Genomic DNA, 19,273 nt, shown 5'->3' with positions numbered 1-19,273 from the left:
ACAGATATTTTACACTAATATCTTTCAGGATGTGAACAGTGCACATGAAGAGACTGTACTTACAAACAAAAAACTGATGACCATGCCACTGATGATCACTTTTTTTTCATTTGAAAAAAATAGTGATGACTTTTTTTAATCACTGCTTTTCTATTATGTCCTATCTTCTTTCTGAGGCTTTTCCTGGTTGTTTCCTCAGTCAAGGTCTCATATGAGTGCTGAATGCAATGAAAGTGTTCAGTTCAGTATATGCCAGTTGATTGTGTCCCAAATACTACTACATTTTTTTCCTGTCAGATGGATTACCCTATTTTGATTATATTTATTCAAGTCCACAAATTGACTTGAATAGCAGCATTGTAAACTTTTATCATATGACTTGCACCAAAATAATAGTGCACTCTGTCACTGAACTATTACATTTTATTTTGACAGAAACAGACCTGTAAAGATGTTTATGTGGTGGTCCGCTGTTTTATTTCTTGGATGCATTTTGTTGGGAACAGACGGGTGGCCAGCCAAGGAAGGATACGACTTTACGTCCTATCAGCCTCTAGTAAGATTACGCCACAAGGTATTGACTGTTCTCTATTACTTCTTGCTTTTATTGCATGGTCAAGGGATAAGTTACTTACCAGCCTCTTATTGCTTGTATTTATTGGAGTAATGATTGGAAATTAAAAATGATCCAATATCATGCATCCCTATCTCATTGTATAGGGAGAAGGTACTCATAACAGAAGCCATTGAGAGTTCTCCTTAAATATAATTAAAATATTAGTCTATTAGCCTATTACTGTAACTGTGTATGTTAAATATAGGAAATTTCTAACAAATGAAAAATAAAATATGAAAATTTAAATTTGATTACGAAATTGTGTGTCCTCTAGGGAATGTTGTTCAACCAGAACAAAGAATACATCAGGTCCTGGTCAAGCAAATATGTGCATATGTGCTTAACCATAGCACACAGGTATTCCCTCTCCATTTTTGGCAAAATCAGAAAATTTGACTCATTAGTTTATTTCCATTTGTCAGCTTGAAACAAGGTAAAATCAAAATGGTGCAAGAAAAAAAACTTTGAAATCTAGAAAGAATTAGAGAAACTAGCAGGGCATCCATGGAATGAATCATGGGAGAAAGAAAGTACATGTACAAAAGAACCCCATGAAGAATGTGAGAAGAATCAAGGGCAGGAGGTGAGGTAAACACCTTTTCTCAGATATAGATGGTCCTTGATATTAAAATTAGGTTATATATGGAAGTAAAAGTATGTTGCTGTTCCCTAATAATACTTCTAATCATCTGATAACTCTCGCATTGGAATAAGCTGTAATAAACATTACAAGGTTAACATTGGTGGGATCACACACACACATTAATGTGTTCACACAAACATACACATGTATGTGCATCAAAGGTAGAGAGATTTTCCACCTATTTTTCATTCCTTATACTTTATTAGTTATATTTTATTGAAAAGCACATATGAAATGAAAAATAAACAAAGCAGGCATACATATATGACAGAAACAAATGCTGTAAAATGCAGCAGAAGTTAATGGCACATCCTGTAAGATGGTTTTGTATTTTTAAAAAAGATAAGGTTGAATGATAGAAGAGAATATACAGAAATAGGAAAAAGAATAATGAAAATATGAAATAAAATTTTATTCTGATTTTAGCAAAGAAAATATGGGCACTTATTATTTTCTAAGCAATATTCTAGGTAAAATTCTAGGTGATTTAGTATAGTTCAGTTCTGGTATTAAGGATATGTATTAGTCTACACAAACAGAAATGCAAAACTATTCTAAAGTGAATTTTTAAAACCAGTTCTGACATAGGCATGGATATTCAAAATATTTAAACAATATTGTTAATGAGACTTGCTGCTTCAATCAAGCATTTAATATTTCAAATGTTTATAGATTAAGTTAATCAAGATAGAATATTTATTACAAGATGATAATAAATATCAGCAAAGTATTATTTACTTTGCAATATATATGCAAGTTTATGAGTGTATAGATTAAAAGAAAGAGTAATCACTCTTGCTCTAGTAACAGGGAATTTGATCTAATTTGGACTGTAGTCCAACCAGAGCAACTCCAAATGTGAGAATACACAAAAAAACAATCCCATTGATGCTTAGGTATTACCACGAAAAAGTAATTGTGTTCACGTTGAGAGCAGGCATTCATATCATAAAGGTTGTGTTGTTTTAAATTAATTATGAACAAATTTTGCTCCTCATGTGCAGAAATTACAATCTGAATGCATTATATATAATTAATTATATGACTTTTAATACAATTACTATAACATAATATAATTAAATTATATATTTTTTACAACTTATATAGTCAATCTAATAGTTGTGGGATTTTATTGATGCAACTTAAGAGGGTTAAAGAGATTTTATCCTATTTTGTTGTGAAGATAATTTAAATGTCATAAAGATATAAAAATCTAAATCAGTTGCCAGATATATTACTTGGGAAAGAGATAACTGCTATCGAAGGCAGCAAAGTCCTCCCTAATGACAGTGAAAAAGGTAAAATATTCCTTATTCCACTGCTTTAATAGGCTGATAGTAAAATATCTTATGAACTAAACTGAGAATTTCTTCATGTTTCAGCAAATAATATTTGTGGCACAAAGTCTGTTGATATGCTGTTCACCATAACCATTTGAAAACATTTTACTCAGGAAAACATTTATATTACATACCTTTATACTGGCCTGGCTTTCTCCCACTTCCAAAAACCCTCTACAATGCCTTCAATAGTTATTGAAGACACCTTTCTTGCCTCATATTCATCATTTATCTGCAATAAATAATCCAACTTGATAGCTCATCTACCTCCCAGTTTAGACATTGCCTACAGGAGCTTTCTTATCTCTGTGTTTACCTGAGTTGCATTCAAAAAGGGGCTATAAACATACATTTCACCTGTAATAGAATATTCAAATATGTCATTATCTTCCTCCGCTGATGGCAGTGCCTGTGTTCTTGGTTTTCACAGTCTATCTGGGTTTTTTAGATTATTTGCAATAGACTAAATGTATAATACTTTGTATAGTACTTTGACAATTATATGGTCATATGCTACTTTAGGTAGATGAGAACATACAGCTGCTTTAAATTCTGACACCATAATTGTATGGAACACATCCCCTTCTTCAGTGGTGGAAATAACTAGTAAAATTGGTCTCATTGCTAGAAATTTTCAGTGTTGCAGTGTGTGAGAGTCTACATGCAGTTTTTCCTTAGAAGATCATTATGCTGCCTTTAATTAAGAGACCAGCACTTCACATAGGCAGTTGAAACTACTATCTTTCTGTCTCCAATATTAAATTTTTTTGTTAGAACAATGCAGAAAATCATAGTAAATATGCTTTAAGTATTTAAATAACTAACTTCTGAGCCTGGAGCACAATATTTCCTTGGCTAATGCCAGAGTAGTCTGATGATATGAGAAATTGCCGTATTTTGACACTAACCAAAAGTTAGGTCTAATGCCATGGGTATTGCCCATTTTCCAACTTTGCTCTTTATATCCTGTAAATACACAGCAATTTCTTACTATATAGAAATGTAGTTCTGTGTGTTTAAATTAATCAGTAGGAATTACAAGATTTTTTGTTGAGTAGACTTGCTAATTCATTTTATAGTGTATTAATAAAAAGTTTCCACTTTGAAAGGTTTTCACAAGAAGATAATGTTTATGTGAAGGTCTAATTTTATTAGTCATTAGTTGGAACTACTTTATTATTACAATGGTACTTTTAATATCCAGTATCTAAAATGAGCAGCTGACTTCCAAACATTTGGTCTATTTTTCCATAAAATTTCTAACAGACAATCTGAAATAATTTATAACATACAGCGCTAAGCAATTGGTTTCCAAACCCCTATAGCTCAAACCATATAGCTCTAAGCCTTGCAGTTCTAGCCCAATGAAGATCAAATGTTTGATTGCATGGTTTATATATGAAATAGGAAAACAAAGGAAGAGCTGAGTTCTTGTGACTGTCTCACTTTGTTTTAGAAAGGAACTATTCTGCATATATGAACACAAAAGTCCAGTCCCTGCTATGCTCCAAAATACTGTGGTCCAAAATACAAGGTACATATTTTTCCACTGTTATCTTCAAAACAATGCCATTGTTTAGCTTTATTTATGCAATATCATTAATTGCCTGGTCTTATTTAAATGGCTTATCTTTAATAGTTCTCACTAAAATCATCATCAAAATTATAACCTGGAAAAAGAAAAAAAGTAAATGAGCTAAACAATAACTGTGTTGTTCACTGAAATCACAAACATATCTGCAGCCAATGAAGGTATAAAAAGTTTCATTGGTATAAATCACAGTGAGCATGTGATTGCGTACCAGAGTCTTCAGATGGTCAAAAGCTACAATACTATGTACCTAGCAAACTCAAGAAAAGAAGAAATTCTCTACTCTGGAGTAGTTTATAAAATGAGAATTCCCCAATAGGCCTCCTGCTTTGTGCAAGATGAGGTTGAGTATCTCAGGTCCTAAGTGCCCCAGCAATATTCACCTCAGCGTGTTCTACAAGCTTGTTTCCCTGGTTTCTGATGGATCCAGCACAGACCCTCTGCCAGTCATTAGTATGTATAGTCCCAGCTTGTGTGCTGCTCTTCTGGTTTGCTTGGAAGTCAAACCGGGCTCAAGAGCAGCAGAACTGGCTTAGCCTGAAATAGATTATAGCTGTTTTTTTTGCCAAACAGGTAGACATTGGTCTAATTCTGCCTCGTCTATCATATCTATCACCGTTGGCTTGACCTGGAATGGAAAAAGATCATTAGAGAGCACTTCTGATAACTTTATTTACAGTCATCTTCCATCATCAAACTGCATGGCTTACATTTATGTGGTTATGCTGAAAAATATCAGACTGTGTCTGAATAGCATGTGAATTTCTTGTTATGCCAATTAATCTTTCAATCTTCATTAGTCAAAACAATGAAAAAGTTTGTAAGGGACTTTCCATTTGGGAATCTTTCTGCATTGCTGTTGAAGTGTTGTAGATAATTTGTTAATACTTAGGTTCCCACCTGAAATCACTAGAAAGAGTTTCTGGCATCCTAATGAATTTTCTTATGATTTCCATGCCTCTGACAATGAAAACGATGTCTATGCAACATCTTCAGTAAACAAATGTATGCTGTGAGATTTACAGGTATAAATAGGAAGAAGTCAGTCAACAAACAATGGCAGCCAGTTGCTGATTCTTTGCCAGAAGCTAAGAAATACAGAATATAGTTCATACATCCATGTGTGTATTCCAGAGCAGAGTAAGTCTGCCTAACACACGCATGCACAATTCTCCTCTGCAAGCCAGGTGAATTCAAACAGGTAATGGGGGAAAGAGGAGGATCCATAAAACTAACTACAATGCCTCAGTGGGTATCATATCATTATGGGTAGGGAGTTGTTTGTTTTTAATCTCAATAGGCAGTCAGTGAAGACTGCTAATTTAGTCATCATCATCATCTGGATACCTCTTACTGAGGCCTGATTCTGATCTTCTACAGTTAATATACCCTCGCATCCATTAAAATCAGGGTGGTATTGCAGAACTAAGAGCAACCACTGGCTGGGGAGGATGGGCAGAGGTAGGAGGAGCAAAGATCGGGTGAATGAGGATAAAGGAGAGAGGAAAGAACTCAGGAATTTGAGCTTAGCCTATACCTGTGGTTATGGCAAGGAGGGAGCTACAATGGGAAAAGGGCATTTGCCCAACTGAACAGGTAGAGAGGGTATGGCAGAGGGGATGCAGTTTTTTTTTTTTTTTTAAACAGCCTTCATGGGCAACTTTTAGCCACTGTTTTTTATCAAACTAATTCAAGCTATTTCCAACCCAGTTGTTATTCTGTCTTGTTTACAGAAGTGTTAATGGGATCAGATTCAGGTGCACAACAATCAGTGTTTTCTACATTATTTCTGCAGATCAGAATATTTTTGTTCTTCTCTCTGTGAAAAATCTGCCTCTTTCCTCCATCTGCCCTTACAGCCACTGGTTGCTGTTAGTTAGGAGGTTCAGCTCTGATGCTCATTAATTTAAGCCTGAGTGAGATCAGATTTAGGTCCAAGTAAGAGGTGATTGGGCAATAATGACTTTGTCTGAAATGGGACAAAGTAACAGAAAATATATAATATTATAAACATATAATACCAACTTGTTAAAGGCAAATTAGAATGTATAAGTACAAAGCTTAAAATACATGTTTTATATTTAGCCTTTTGTCTAAAGATTATGAATGTTCTCCATGACTAATAGCATGTTCCACATTATAGTGAAACATCCGTACAATATGGACAGGCTAAGCATTCAGAGATTCTTTTTTTTTTAATTTCCATTTAGGGTTTTATAGTCAAAAAAGAAACATGCAGAAGGTAGTACTTTAGGATTCAAAAATAGTCTGAGTGTGGCCTTTTCTTTTCTTTTTTTTTTTTGCGTGACCTAGTCTCCAAACAACCTGAGGTTTAAAGTTCACAGTGTTTATCTGAAAATTCTGTTTGGCTACAGGCTCTGACAAGTCATAAAATTTGATCCTCTTAAATTCTCTGTCCTAAAGAGAGAGAGAGAGAGGGAGGAAAAAAATCCATTGCAGTAAGATGCAGCAGTGAATTCTGAAGACTAAGAATAGTGATTTACTTAAGTGTATCAATGCTGCTGTCAGTTCTAAAGTAACATGAGAATTCTCTGTATTTTGAGGGTCCCTGAATCCTGTATCTATGCCCCTGTGCAAATTCCAGGATTTCATTTAAGTAACATGATTTTTTTTTTTTTTGGCCTTAATCCTTTGTCTAACTGTTGTCAAGAAGTCATATAAAACTTAATTTTTTATTTTGCTTTTCTCAGGGACAGGGAGAATATCTTATGTTCTAATCTGCTAGCTCTTTATAAGCAATAGTATTTAAAGGTGTGGCACTTTTTTTTTTTTTTTTTGGTCCTGTTACAATCATTACATATAAATATGCTGATATCAATTAAACATGTTATTTATGCTATTTCTTACCACATATTCAAAGTATTTTTTGAAAGAGTCTTAGGAAAGACACCTATAAAATCTCTCTGTAAAGTTTCTTCTACATTGCTTCCTTCGATTCCTAGGCATTTGGGGGAAGGGGGAGGAAGAATGTCAAAGTCTGGAATTAAAGGAAGCATAAAGTCTTTGTATCGTGCTGCCTCCTGTTGCTTCCATTGCCAGCTCATTAGCAACACCTGGCTGTAAACTCTTACTCAGGAAGTCTGTGGGGCTAGAAGAGGAGAAGAGGTACATCTTTATCATTGCACTGAAACTCCTGCTGTACTTTTCTTTCGTGTTCCTGACACTGAAAATTCACTGCTGTGGAAAAGGTTAATCTCATCCTGTTATTTTAAGGGATGATGAGTTCCACATGTATGATCTAGCTTTTAATTAGCATTGGCTTTTTAATTTCATGTATCATGTACATGTTGCATGTATTGGCAACAAAGACTAAAATATAAAGTAGTGTTATATGGAGTTAATCTGATTATCTTTTACTTTACTCAACTCGGCCTTCTCATGTTGCTTTCTAGGAATTAGATTTCCAGTTAGCTTCTGAATAGATAAGAGAATGGTCTTTGGGCCTTCGTGATATAATTGGGGTTGATGCAAATACAATCTATATCATTCTGATATCAACTATGTTATCAAATTCTTGATGAATATATTTTTCATATTATATTACAATGGCAAATCATAATCACAAATTACAATCACAGTGGCAAAACAAAGCTGGAAGAGATTTGGCTTATATATAAGGTGGGATGCTTCGCTCCTGCTCCCATTTGCACAAATTGGATTAGTAAGATTATGAAAGATGCCAGAGAGGTGAAGTGGTTGTTGCTACATAAAATTATGCATTTTCCAGCTTTTTTTCCCACTCCTTCTTTGCTGCGTCTTATTCTTCAGATCCTTAAAGCTATACTGTATATTATTCAAGCTTTTCTAACTTTTTTTCTATCAGCCAAACTTTTAAACTCATTATTTTCCACTGCTTCTCTTTTTTAAACATTTTTTTCCCCCCAAGGATTTAATACCTATTTGCATTATCTAGTGGATGATGATACATGTAGGCCTTCCTGGTGCAAGAGAAGGGCAGAGAAGTATATTTACTTATCCTTTGTTTTGACTTTTTGCTTATAAACCTATGTGGAATATGGAAACTTGAACAGCATAGGGGTGAAGTAAATATATGGGCTAAACAAACTGCAGAACTTAGTGTACATACTAGACTTCTGTGATGTGTTCACATAAGTAACTCTTATTAGCTTTGTTTATTAAAGTCATGTCCTGTAGCATACACAGTGCTTATAATGTGAAAGATAATATGCAAAATCAATATACAAATATTACAGAATGATGAACTTGGGTTATAACAGTGGCGAGTGCAATCTGCTTTATTGGTATGTAGACAAACTGGGATGTACCTTAGCTTCATCATTTCAAATAAATAACGATCCACTTAATATATGGTTTATTTCTCGCTTTTCTGATTATAATTGGCTAATAAAATTCTGTTTTGAAATGAGAGGAATTATGTACTTCAAATATTTGTTTTTTAACACCAATATACCCTGCAGTTATACAGTATTATATTCTCAACTGAGTAGATGCAGCACTGGCATAAAAGAATAGTATTTCATTTGAAAACTGTAAATTACATTGCCTGATTATAAAATAGAATTAGATTCCTTTTAAATTGACTCCAGTTAGATTGACTAAATATTTGATTTTTAAATTTATATCTCTTGTTGATATCTATAATTTAAAACATCCTTAAGACTCTCCATTCTATATTTTGTGTGGTAGAGAAACAACTTCAGAAAAGTTTTTAACACTAGGAAAATGCCTTAGGAGTTTTAACTCCTTCTTCATTGTGTTTACTTTCTTTTGGAAAAATGATTAGGACAAATTAATCAATGTCTCTAAAAGTGACTGGAGTCCTTTTTTTTTAATCTCAAACATCTGTAAATGAAAATAAACTAGCTCCTTTATCTTGATTTCACATGAAAATTGGAAAATGAGATTTTGTTTTGAAATCTCTTTTCCTGAACTTTTAGCAAATGTAAATACCATCTAGTTCTTTGTGTAGCTTCATGAATTTTTCTCTGATATTTCTTCTGCCTTCACTTAGAATAATTTTACCTGCCTCTTTGTCTTAAGCCTTGCAACTTTTTTAGTATGTAGTAGAGATGTTTTTGTCATGTTACATCTTAACATAGGAACACTTCTTTTTGTATTTTCCTCATTAGGAATAAGACTTCTGTGTCATTTAATGTGAAATGTGTTGTGAGGCAGTCTAGAAAAAATTACAACAATGGACCATATTAAGAAAACCATCAGTCAATCAAAATTGTAGAAACTCTTTGCAATACTTATTTGGTGGCCGTTGAAAATACTTTATTGATGGATTTGCTGCTCTATTATGATTTAAACTGATCTGAATACTGAGTTTACACAAAAATGCTGCTAAGATCACAGTTCATAATGAATATAAAAGAATATTGGTTGCAAGTGCCTGGCCCTATTAGGAATAATGAATCCAGTCCCACTTTGATTTACTCAGCCTGCTTTCATAGGTGGCAGAAATCATCAAGATCAAATGTTGGGCAGGAATATAGCTACATTAGTCCATAAGTAATGATGAGATAGAGCCCTCCAGAGGACCAGACAATACTTCCTCCATGTAGTTGTATTGATTAGGAGGTTCTGAATCAATGCAGGGAACAAAAATTGAATTGAGGAGCTAAAGAAGAATTGGTGTGAAATGAAGAGCTTAAATAAGATCTCATACTGTACAAACTAAGAGAATAGAGTGGCTGAATGCTTATAAGATTAACCAGTGACATCAGAGAGTTTCTGACATAAAACACAGTGATGCATCCTTTCAAAAAACAATCTACTTTCCTTTGAAGATCTTTGTTTCCACATCAAGTTTATCTAGTTTCAGCTTCTAGAGGCTTTCACTTTTTATGCCTTTTTTCTAGTAGCATCTAGTATTCTGAAATGTTCAATGCAAGTATCTTATATAGCATGATCAATTCTTTTGTACCCTACCATGTGTGTATGGCTACAAGAATGGTCTACMCAATTCTCTAGCTCTTAGTAGATTTCTTTCTTTACTTTTGTAAAAACAAATATAACAAGCCCATTTACTCACACACATACTAATATTTTATATTAATTTTGATGTGTACCATGTATCATTATTTGGTATGCTAACATTCTTTGTCTGCTAAAAATGTTGTTTGCAAGATTGTATTTTTCAGCAACTCATTTCATAATAGTCATGCAATAATACATTCCCATAAAAAACCATTCTCCACTAATATATTTTCATACCTAGGTTTTTAATTAGTTTAACTATTATAATAAATTTGAACTGTGATATTTTTACTGAGAATGTGATGTGCACTGTGAGCACAAATCTGATATGTTTTGGATAAAGCCATGTTTTGTGAAATGTTACTGTATCTTTTTTGCTTTTACAGTATCAGCTGTCCTGATTTCATCTTACTAAGATGCCAGGTTAAGCAACCCAGCTACACTTTATGTGAGCTATGGCTTTTGTTATCTTGCAGTAAAAGTATTTGCTATTACTCTAAGGTATTTCTTCAAGGTTTATTTTCCTGACCCTTTCTAAATTTTTCATTTGAAGACTTTGCAAAGAAGCCATGGTAAGAAAGATAGCCTGAATTTAGGTATATTTGATCTAGTTTTCTTCAACAATCTTTCCTTTTGAGTTTTGTAACTGTAAAACTTAGGCAATGGCTTACCTCCATTGTTCACAGAGTGAAGTATCAGTAAGAAGGTCATATAGGCTTCTGTTCTCTTTCCTTGTGGACCTTGGTTATTTAAGTAGGCTATGCTTACCTCAAGATGCCTTCAGTTCTGGGTTTGGTGAGTTGGTAAGATTGCAATAGTTGGCACGACACCTTATTTTTACTCTTCCCCTTTTATATTTATTGTTGGGATCATATAAGTGGTCCAAGCCTGGAGCGTTCTATTTGTTTTTGATAACTTATTCCACAGTAAGTCTTCTCTGACGAGTACTAAATCCTTCTTTATGCTCAAATCTAGCCAACCAAAAAATAAGGAAAATCAATATCTTTCAGGTTCAAATTTATTTTCCTAAGAAAATAACAACAACTCCACCCACCCGCTCCCTGCAAAGCCCCCAAACACCAGTTTTATTTGCCTTTCAAATATTGGGGCTAAACCTTAAGAGGCTCATTAAGAACTTAAAAGGTTTTGATAACTCTGTTCAGGCCTGACACATAAAGAAAAGGAATAGTCTAATGAGGCATAAGAAACATCTTTTAATTAAACTCTATTTCCATGGTTTGATATGCATTGGTATGATTGTGCTTAAATGCTTTCAAGAACATGGAATGTTAAAACCTAAACTATAAAAATTAAAGATCTCCCAACTTTTAATAACAAAAAAATGTTTCTATTTGACTTTGCTGAAAGTCATTGAGGAAATAAGCAAGTGATTATTGTTTCACAGAAGTGTTTTCTCAGTTCTTTGGCAATTCTAAGTTTTCATTTAATGTAGCTTGTTAAATATCAGTACAGACTGTTTACACTTCCTGAAACAAGTATAACAGCAATAAATATATCTTTAATCATTGCATGATATTAATCACATCTGTTTTAATGATCTGTTCATTGTTAATTCTATCAGTTAGTTAATTTTTGCACTGAAATTCCCTTACTCAGTACATTTTAACAAAATACTAATTTGAAATAAGAAAAATCTAACAAGATTGTTCCTTCTATTTCCCCTCTCGCCTGAAAACAAACCAAACCAAAATTATCAGTCATTTGTTTTCTGTTTAACCTGCAATTCTGGGTATGCAGCCTGGAATAAACAATCTATAGTTAAAACTGTAATTTCTAAAGAAAAGTAAAATCCACCACCCTCCTTAAGTCATTGGCACAATCTTCCACTCTCTGCAGTGGTACGTGGAAATGCTATTAATTTCTACTACTCTTACCCAAACATTATATTCATACATCAATGCAAGTATTACAATAATACAATTGATATTGTATTATTTTGATAGAATTTAGTTAACTTTTTAGGTTATCAGCATTTCTGATATGCATTTTTGGCACTATTTTCCATTGTTGTCTTCAATTAACATTATTTTGGTGTTACATCATTTGACTTCCTTCTGCATTGCTCTTTCACATGAGAAAATTCTACTGGTAGAAAAGCCCTTTGAAATGAATAGTAATTACTGTTGTACAACAAGTTGATGCTACAAATTGCAGAAGGCCAGTCCTGGTGCAATTTTTTTTTTTTTTTGTCTGAGAAACCACTGTGTTATCCAGTCTGACTTTCTGCGTAAAGGTCTCCCACTTATCTTGATATACCTTCCTCCCTCCTATAACTGGGCTGACTAAAGTATATCTTTCAAAAAAAAAAAAAGTGTATATGGATTTTCTATATCCTTAACATTTTCAAATCATTCCCTTTAATAGTTTATTACTAACAATTATTAAACCACAGATTTTTATCACTTGGATACATTTGGCTTCTCCCTACAATGACTGCTTCCTGCTTTATATTCCATCATTAGATATAATGAAATGAAAGAACCTCTGGTACTCATTCATTTTCTCCATTTTAATAATACATGTACGCAGAGTTTATAAGTAAAGAATCTGCTTCCAAGTCTCCTTTCTTTTGATTACCTATGTGACATCACTGGGAAACTAAGAAAGAAGCTGTCCACCAATATGGATGTTACCAAGACTGATCAAGTTTCAAGGATGGAACTATATGGAAGTTTGATAGAGAAAGTGCAGCTGCTATTAAAAAGTCATCAAAATGAAGCATAATGAAAATATTATGAAACGAACAGGATTTTTGAATCAGTAGCTGGATATTTTTGCAATACAGATTATTCATAGTCTATTATAAAAACCAAACAAATGTTATTTTAGTTGCCTCTGCTAGTTTAAGAGGTTTAAGAAAAATCTTAATTTGGGGTTCTTATTTCCTAAATGTCACAGAGCGGGTAATGTAACATAATCTCTCATGGAATTTCTGGTTAGGATGAGCATATTCCTCAAATACATGTTCTGTGCTTTACAAAAGGGCAGATGCAACTGATTAATATTCATATCATGAACTTCTTTTTCCTTTTCAACCCTACTTTATGTGCCCTTGTAAGATGACTGGTAGAAACAGCAAATTATTCCTAGAAAATTCCTAGCATACAGGTTTTAATCAATACTGGTAGGTATACTACAATTTTACCCACAATTATGTCCTAAAGCAGACTAAATATTACTTGCATTCCTGGTTTGTAAGAAGGTAATTGATATTGACACTGACATGTCTATACTCTCTAATAATCATTCTTCCTGCAGATTTCCTTTTATCTTGACAAAATTTTATAAAGAGGAAAGATAAGATCTGAATGAGCTTCAGACAGGCTGAATAATAAAACGCAATGCACATTATGTGGCTTTGAGAAAATTACACTTTAGAAAATTACACTTAAAAACCATCTCTGAAATTTAAAAACAGAATAGGGTTTTTAGGAAAATTACTGCCATTAATGTCAATGGGAATTGTGCAGCTAAAATCCATCTGCAGTGTTTTTGGGGAAAAAATAACACTATATTGTCAGGAAATATAATACTTCTCAGTAATTGTGAGAGTACTGAAGTTTTAGGAACTCACACATGTAGGAAGGTAATTGAATACCCATTAAGGCCTGTCCCTTAGAATTTCAAGAGATAATTCAGTATGGTAAAATATTACAGCTTAGAGATCTATTTCCCTTTTCTTTGTCTATTCAAATCTGGAGTGTCCTCAGATAACTCCAAAATAAAAATATACACTGAATATTGTTGTTGCTTATATAGAGAGATAGGTGTATTCATTTACAGCATCTCATCAGCCTTCCTATGTTATCTCATTTCTTTCTTGGTAGTTTAAAAGAAAGAAGATCTGCTGCTGCCCATATAGGGAAATGTAGTTCTACATTGAATGTCTCAAGCATTTAAAATTTGATGCAAAATATGCAGTAATAATATACACTTGTATAATCACCTTTCATGCTATGTTAATAGCTCCTCCTACTTAGCTAAGTATCATTGTAGCCTGGACTTGATGACACAAATAACGTTATATTCTCTTCAGTATAGAAACTGATATTTTAGTGGTAGTAGCAGTATTCTATGCATGTTTCAATGTATACCTCGTCTACTACTTAAACCATGTGTTAAATATTTTAATGATTAAAGTATTGTTCCTTAAAGTCAATTTTTTTTTTTTTCATTTTTAAATAACACAAAATCTGGAATGCAGGTCCTTCTCTGCTTCAGTAAAATAGAGAAAAGACTGTGTTTGGCCTTTGTTCACTGCTTCATTGGGTCTGTAGAGTCTTAAAGAGTACTCTTGGACTAGCTCTAGATTGGAAATAAAAAGACAATAGAAAAGTATTTTATGATCCTCCTAAAAACCAATCATTTAGTGAAACGAGGATCCTTGAATTTAAAGATAAGATAAAAATCGAAACTGCTTCTCAGTTTCTCTTCAGCTGCAATACTAATCAGGGCATATGGGCCTAATTCCATGGAGGGTRCTTAATTCCCTTGGGAGCTATTTGCAACCTGCTGCACATAGGTCTTTTAATATTAGGCAGCAGTTTTAGGAAATGGGTCCCCATGTATCATTAACAATTCTGCATGTGGAAGCTCACCAGAGGAACCTTTGTTTTTTAAAATGTTTATCTTTCTCTCTTCATCGTTTTTGGAAAGAAGTATTATTTGTAGAATATAATCAGGTTTCCAGAAATCTGTTTGGTCTGTATAGTGTTACTCTGACATTAGCTTGCAGCTACTTCAATGCAGTTGACACTGAAGAAAGTTAAGAGTTAGCATGTGACTTTAGCCCAGAGCAATTATTTCACTTCAGTGACCAAGGTTTTCTCTGCTCTGTCTTACATGGGCCAAGGCTGACATTAAGAATAATATGCGCATTACCAGCACATCTAGGAGATTTGCTTTAAGGCATTCAGACATGCCTAAACAGAAAAACTGTGGATTAGCCTTAGTGTGGAACTTCTGTGGGTGGAAAGTGGACAGGAGAAAGTGCATGCTATGTAAAAGCCTGATCTGGAGATAACTTTCTTCAAAACCACATAGGCATAGACAATAGGATTTGAAACTTTCGTATATCTTAATTTCTTCTCTGCTTCCTCTTTGCTTTGGGGGTTGTAACTTGCCACATGCAAAGCGGAACAACTGTCTCATGCTCCCCTTTCTGGGACTGCCATGATGTAGACTTCTTCATGTTCTTCAGGGATCTAAATCAGCAAACCAAGATGCAAATTGCTAGATTTCACAGCTCTTTACAGCTGTGTGTGGTTGGTTTTTATACATGCACATATATATGTGAAACAACTCTTTCGCTCTTGTGTCCAGAGGATTCTGTGTTACTCTAAGACTATAATATCTGCTAATGCCTAATCCTGCAAATGTCATTAATTCTGTGCAAAGATCTTCCACACCTTTGTATTTTCCCTTGTTTCTGCCTAGCTACCTTGCTCTGCATCTTGCTTCCTTCATGCAATCATACATTCATGTGATGTGTTAGTGATCCAAGAACAACCTATAGCAGATTACTTTAGAGATCTGACAAGAGCAGCAGGAAAATAGATCACATTTTGCTTATTCTTTCTTCCTTACTGTCGGAGATAGAGGCATAGCCTTGCCTACTGCTACTTGTCAGAATAGATTTACAAACATAGACATTGTTGCTGCTTTGCATGCATTTTGAGTACAATTTGCAATTGTAGTGCAGTTGATGTGAGTTTGTGATGAAGTCTGATTCTGTAAAACTTCTTGAAACATAAATGTTCAGCGTAATGTCATCAATGAAATTTATTCTCAAAACACTAAGAAATTATTGTATGCTATGTGGTGCTTTTGATCTCTACTGGCTGTGACCATACTATTTTTTCATCCAGAAATTAAAAAAAACAAACAACAAAAAACAAACAAACAAAAACCATAATCTAGATCTCTTTCAGTTAAAGTCATTGTATTAATACAAGCTATTATGTTGTTGTTCAACTACCTTAGCTTGTATATTTTTTAACAACATAGTAGAAATATATTATCTTGGTACCTCTGTCACTGAAATATTATCTTTAATAGCAACTATTCCTTGTAATTCGTCAAAAAAGTTGATATATAGTAACAAAGTACCCCCACTGCAGAATGAATATTAAATGTAATGAACACAAAAGTAACTTTCTGCATCTTAACTACATTGTATGATATGATTGATGATAAATTTTCATTATAAAATGTTAATCAAGCAAATAAGTTTACACTCCCTCTTCCATCACAATTTCTTTAATTAGTGGTTTATGTTTATTAAATTATTTTAATTTGTTCACATATCAAGGACAATCTATAGTATGTTTTAGACTAATTAGCACTTTGTTTATTTTAAGAATATCATTAATTCAGCAGTTAATTTTTAAATACAACTAATATGTACAAGTACAGTTTGCCTTAGAGTTTTGCAAGAAAGAAATATGGCTCTTCTTTATCACTAGCCCACTCTGGCAGACAGATGAGTGAGGTTCTGGATGCAGGAAGTGCGTTGTTTGGTTTTTAAGAACACACAATTAATTAGAAGTCAATGTGCTTCTACAAGTAACCTCTAAATGGTTTATAAATACCAACTGTGCTCCATCCAGAAAGGGAAAAACAGCAACATGAAACCTAATAGAATGCACAAAATACACATTTCAATGGGGCTAAGAAATCAGGTTTACAGTTTCTAAAATAGCCTGGTGGATTTTGGTAGTCTGAGAATATTATCTGCCTGTACAGATCAGTTCTGTACTTTTTTTTTTTTAATGTATATCTGTATGCCTTCTGCGGAATCTTTGAGAGTCCGTTTGACCATCCTGTTCAACTCTCCATGTTGCCAATAGGAAGCCTTTTTTCTAAATAAAATTTGAAACCATGTCCAAATTACTTACTAAATGTGTCACAGCTGAACAACAATATTGTCAGAATGTCAGGATGTTTTTAAGAGAAATGGATGCTATTTGTGTATTAAGACAAAGAAACAAGCATGAAAAAGGGACATTTTTACCTTGCAAAAGCATTTCTGTGTATTTAAATCAGTTTCTTTACGGAGCTGGGTTTGAGATATACTGCAAGTAGCTTATAACTCGTGATTTTCCAGAATAGCAATTTGTGTGGTCAGCCATCCATAATCTTTTCTAGTTCACAAACACAGTGGAAAATTTGACATTTTCTCCACTTTCATCCGCTGTGCTTTGAAAAATTTGCACTGAATGCAGACACACAAGGCTTCTTTACGGTTCTAATATGTTCTGCATTGATACATTTCATGAGACTGATACAGTTTGATGCAACATAAAATGATGCAAAGACATGCAACTTGTCTGATTAATTGGGCTGAAGAGTATTAGATTCAAAACTGTTTAGGTACACTGAAGCAGGTCAAGAATCCTGGGATGCAGAATGATTTGTTCTGCTTATGGATGACTTAGTGGATAATAATATAACATTGTGGTTCACATAACCTTTTTAATTTGAACAAATTATTATATATGTATATAGAATAACAGTAAATATTTATTTGATTGCTAACAAGTGAGGTGAAAATGTTTTGCTTATATATCACAATGCAACAGAAGAGTAGAATAGCATAAATGTGATAGCAGCTCTATTAACTCTTCCACACCACAGTGTTTTTACAAACCTAGCATGATAATACAACAATACTTGCACAGTTACATTTATTTGCTAATGGAATATGTGTGGAAATTCCTTTTCAGGACAGCAGCAGAGCACTAATATACTGTACAAATGCAAATAGGAATATCTGTCATAATAAAGTACTGTTTGCTTACCTGCCCCCTGTCCCATGACTCTGCTGCTTCCTGCCCTTAGAGGAGAAAGGAAATTTAGTGAAGGAACTCTTTGAGAAGAGTCAACTTTTTTCCCCACCAGGCAGAACAATTTCTATTTCCCTGAGCATCTAAACTTAATTTTGCTAAGTCATAAGTGCTTATAACATTTTCTCACTAACATAAGTTATTGCTGCTTTGTGGTTTTCTACCTAAGTTAATCCTCATACTTGTATCTTTTAATAAGATATCTTCTACCTGGATTCAGGTAAGGAGGACTGTATTTATGCACCTTCAGTAGAAGTTTCTTTTCTATGTTTTTAACTCTGTTTTCATTTGAAAGGTCTAATATTATAGCAGGTTTCTGCTAGCCGGGTTAATTTCACAATTCAGAGGTGCTGCACTCAAATAAATGGATAGTCCTGAATTAACTTGGGGCTCACATATTTCTCTTTCTATCTGGGTGCACTTTGCTGCTACTAAGGGCCTTGCTGGCCCAAGGTGTATTGCACGGAGGCTGGTATATGATCTGCTAGCAAAGGTTTTCTTAGTAGGCTGAATGGTAGCTTAAAACTAAAATTCATAGCCTTTTGAGAAAAGTAATAGCCATGTAAAGCTGCTCAAAAATTCTCAGCTGAAATTTAGGTCGTTAAAGAAAATAAAAGATACCTCCAGCTAATGCTTTCTTTCTTTGAAACTTCTTTTTATGGGAGCACTGAAATCTTAACACAGTTCAAAAATCCTGATTTTATTTTTTCAAATTTTAAAACTTCATCCGAGTCATTTTCCTTCCCCTCCTAACTTTTGCCCAACTTGTTGTACTCTTTCTTCTCCCAAAAAGGTTTTTCTTTTTCTTTTTAGTGTTTCTATCCTTCTCCCTTGAAACCAAGAATTGTTTTTTAAGATTTCTTTCCTGTAAGGCTACTCTGATTTAATAATCAATGCTTGGATTAAGTATTCAGAATCTACTTATTGTACTCTGAGCAGCAGACCTTCTAGGCCTTGCAGCTTTGTCACAAAAAATTCCATTCTTTCTAATTGCAAGCTAAAAGGAGGGGAAAAAAGGGGGGAAAAATGACTAGTGAGCTTTGTGGGACTGAGCCCTGAGCCTATAAATTGCAGTATCTGAATGCTAGCATAACTTGGATACAGACTTGCTCTGAAGTTTTTTTTGTTTTTTTTTTTTTTTTAAAGCAGAGCCTGCTTAAAATGAATAAGATCCCACTGAGTTTACACTGGCTTGTTAGAGCAAAGTCTAAGTTTCATCCTCTGACCTCTAAA

At 33.8% G+C, this 19,273-nt stretch overlaps 1 protein-coding gene across 2 annotated transcripts in view; it reads left to right on the top strand.

The window, feature by feature from the left end:
* The first annotated feature begins 451 nt into the window (after nucleotides 1–451).
* The window catches only part of FSTL5 (follistatin like 5), a 301,991-nt gene continuing 283,169 nt past the window's right edge, over nucleotides 452–19,273 (top strand). For both annotated transcript variants that reach the window (XM_026061240.1, XM_026061238.1), the window contains exon 1: nucleotides 452–574. In XM_026061240.1, coding sequence (XP_025917025.1) covers nucleotides 452–574 — 123 coding nt within the window. The remainder of the gene's footprint in view (nucleotides 575–19,273) is intronic.

Source organism: Apteryx rowi, unplaced genomic scaffold (genome assembly GCF_003343035.1).
Source record: "Apteryx rowi isolate R43461 unplaced genomic scaffold, aptRow1 scaffold_178, whole genome shotgun sequence".
Classification (NCBI taxonomy): domain Eukaryota; kingdom Metazoa; phylum Chordata; class Aves; order Apterygiformes; family Apterygidae; genus Apteryx; species Apteryx rowi.
Note: the sequence above shows the minus strand (reverse complement) of the source record. Positions and strands in the feature narration are given on the sequence as shown.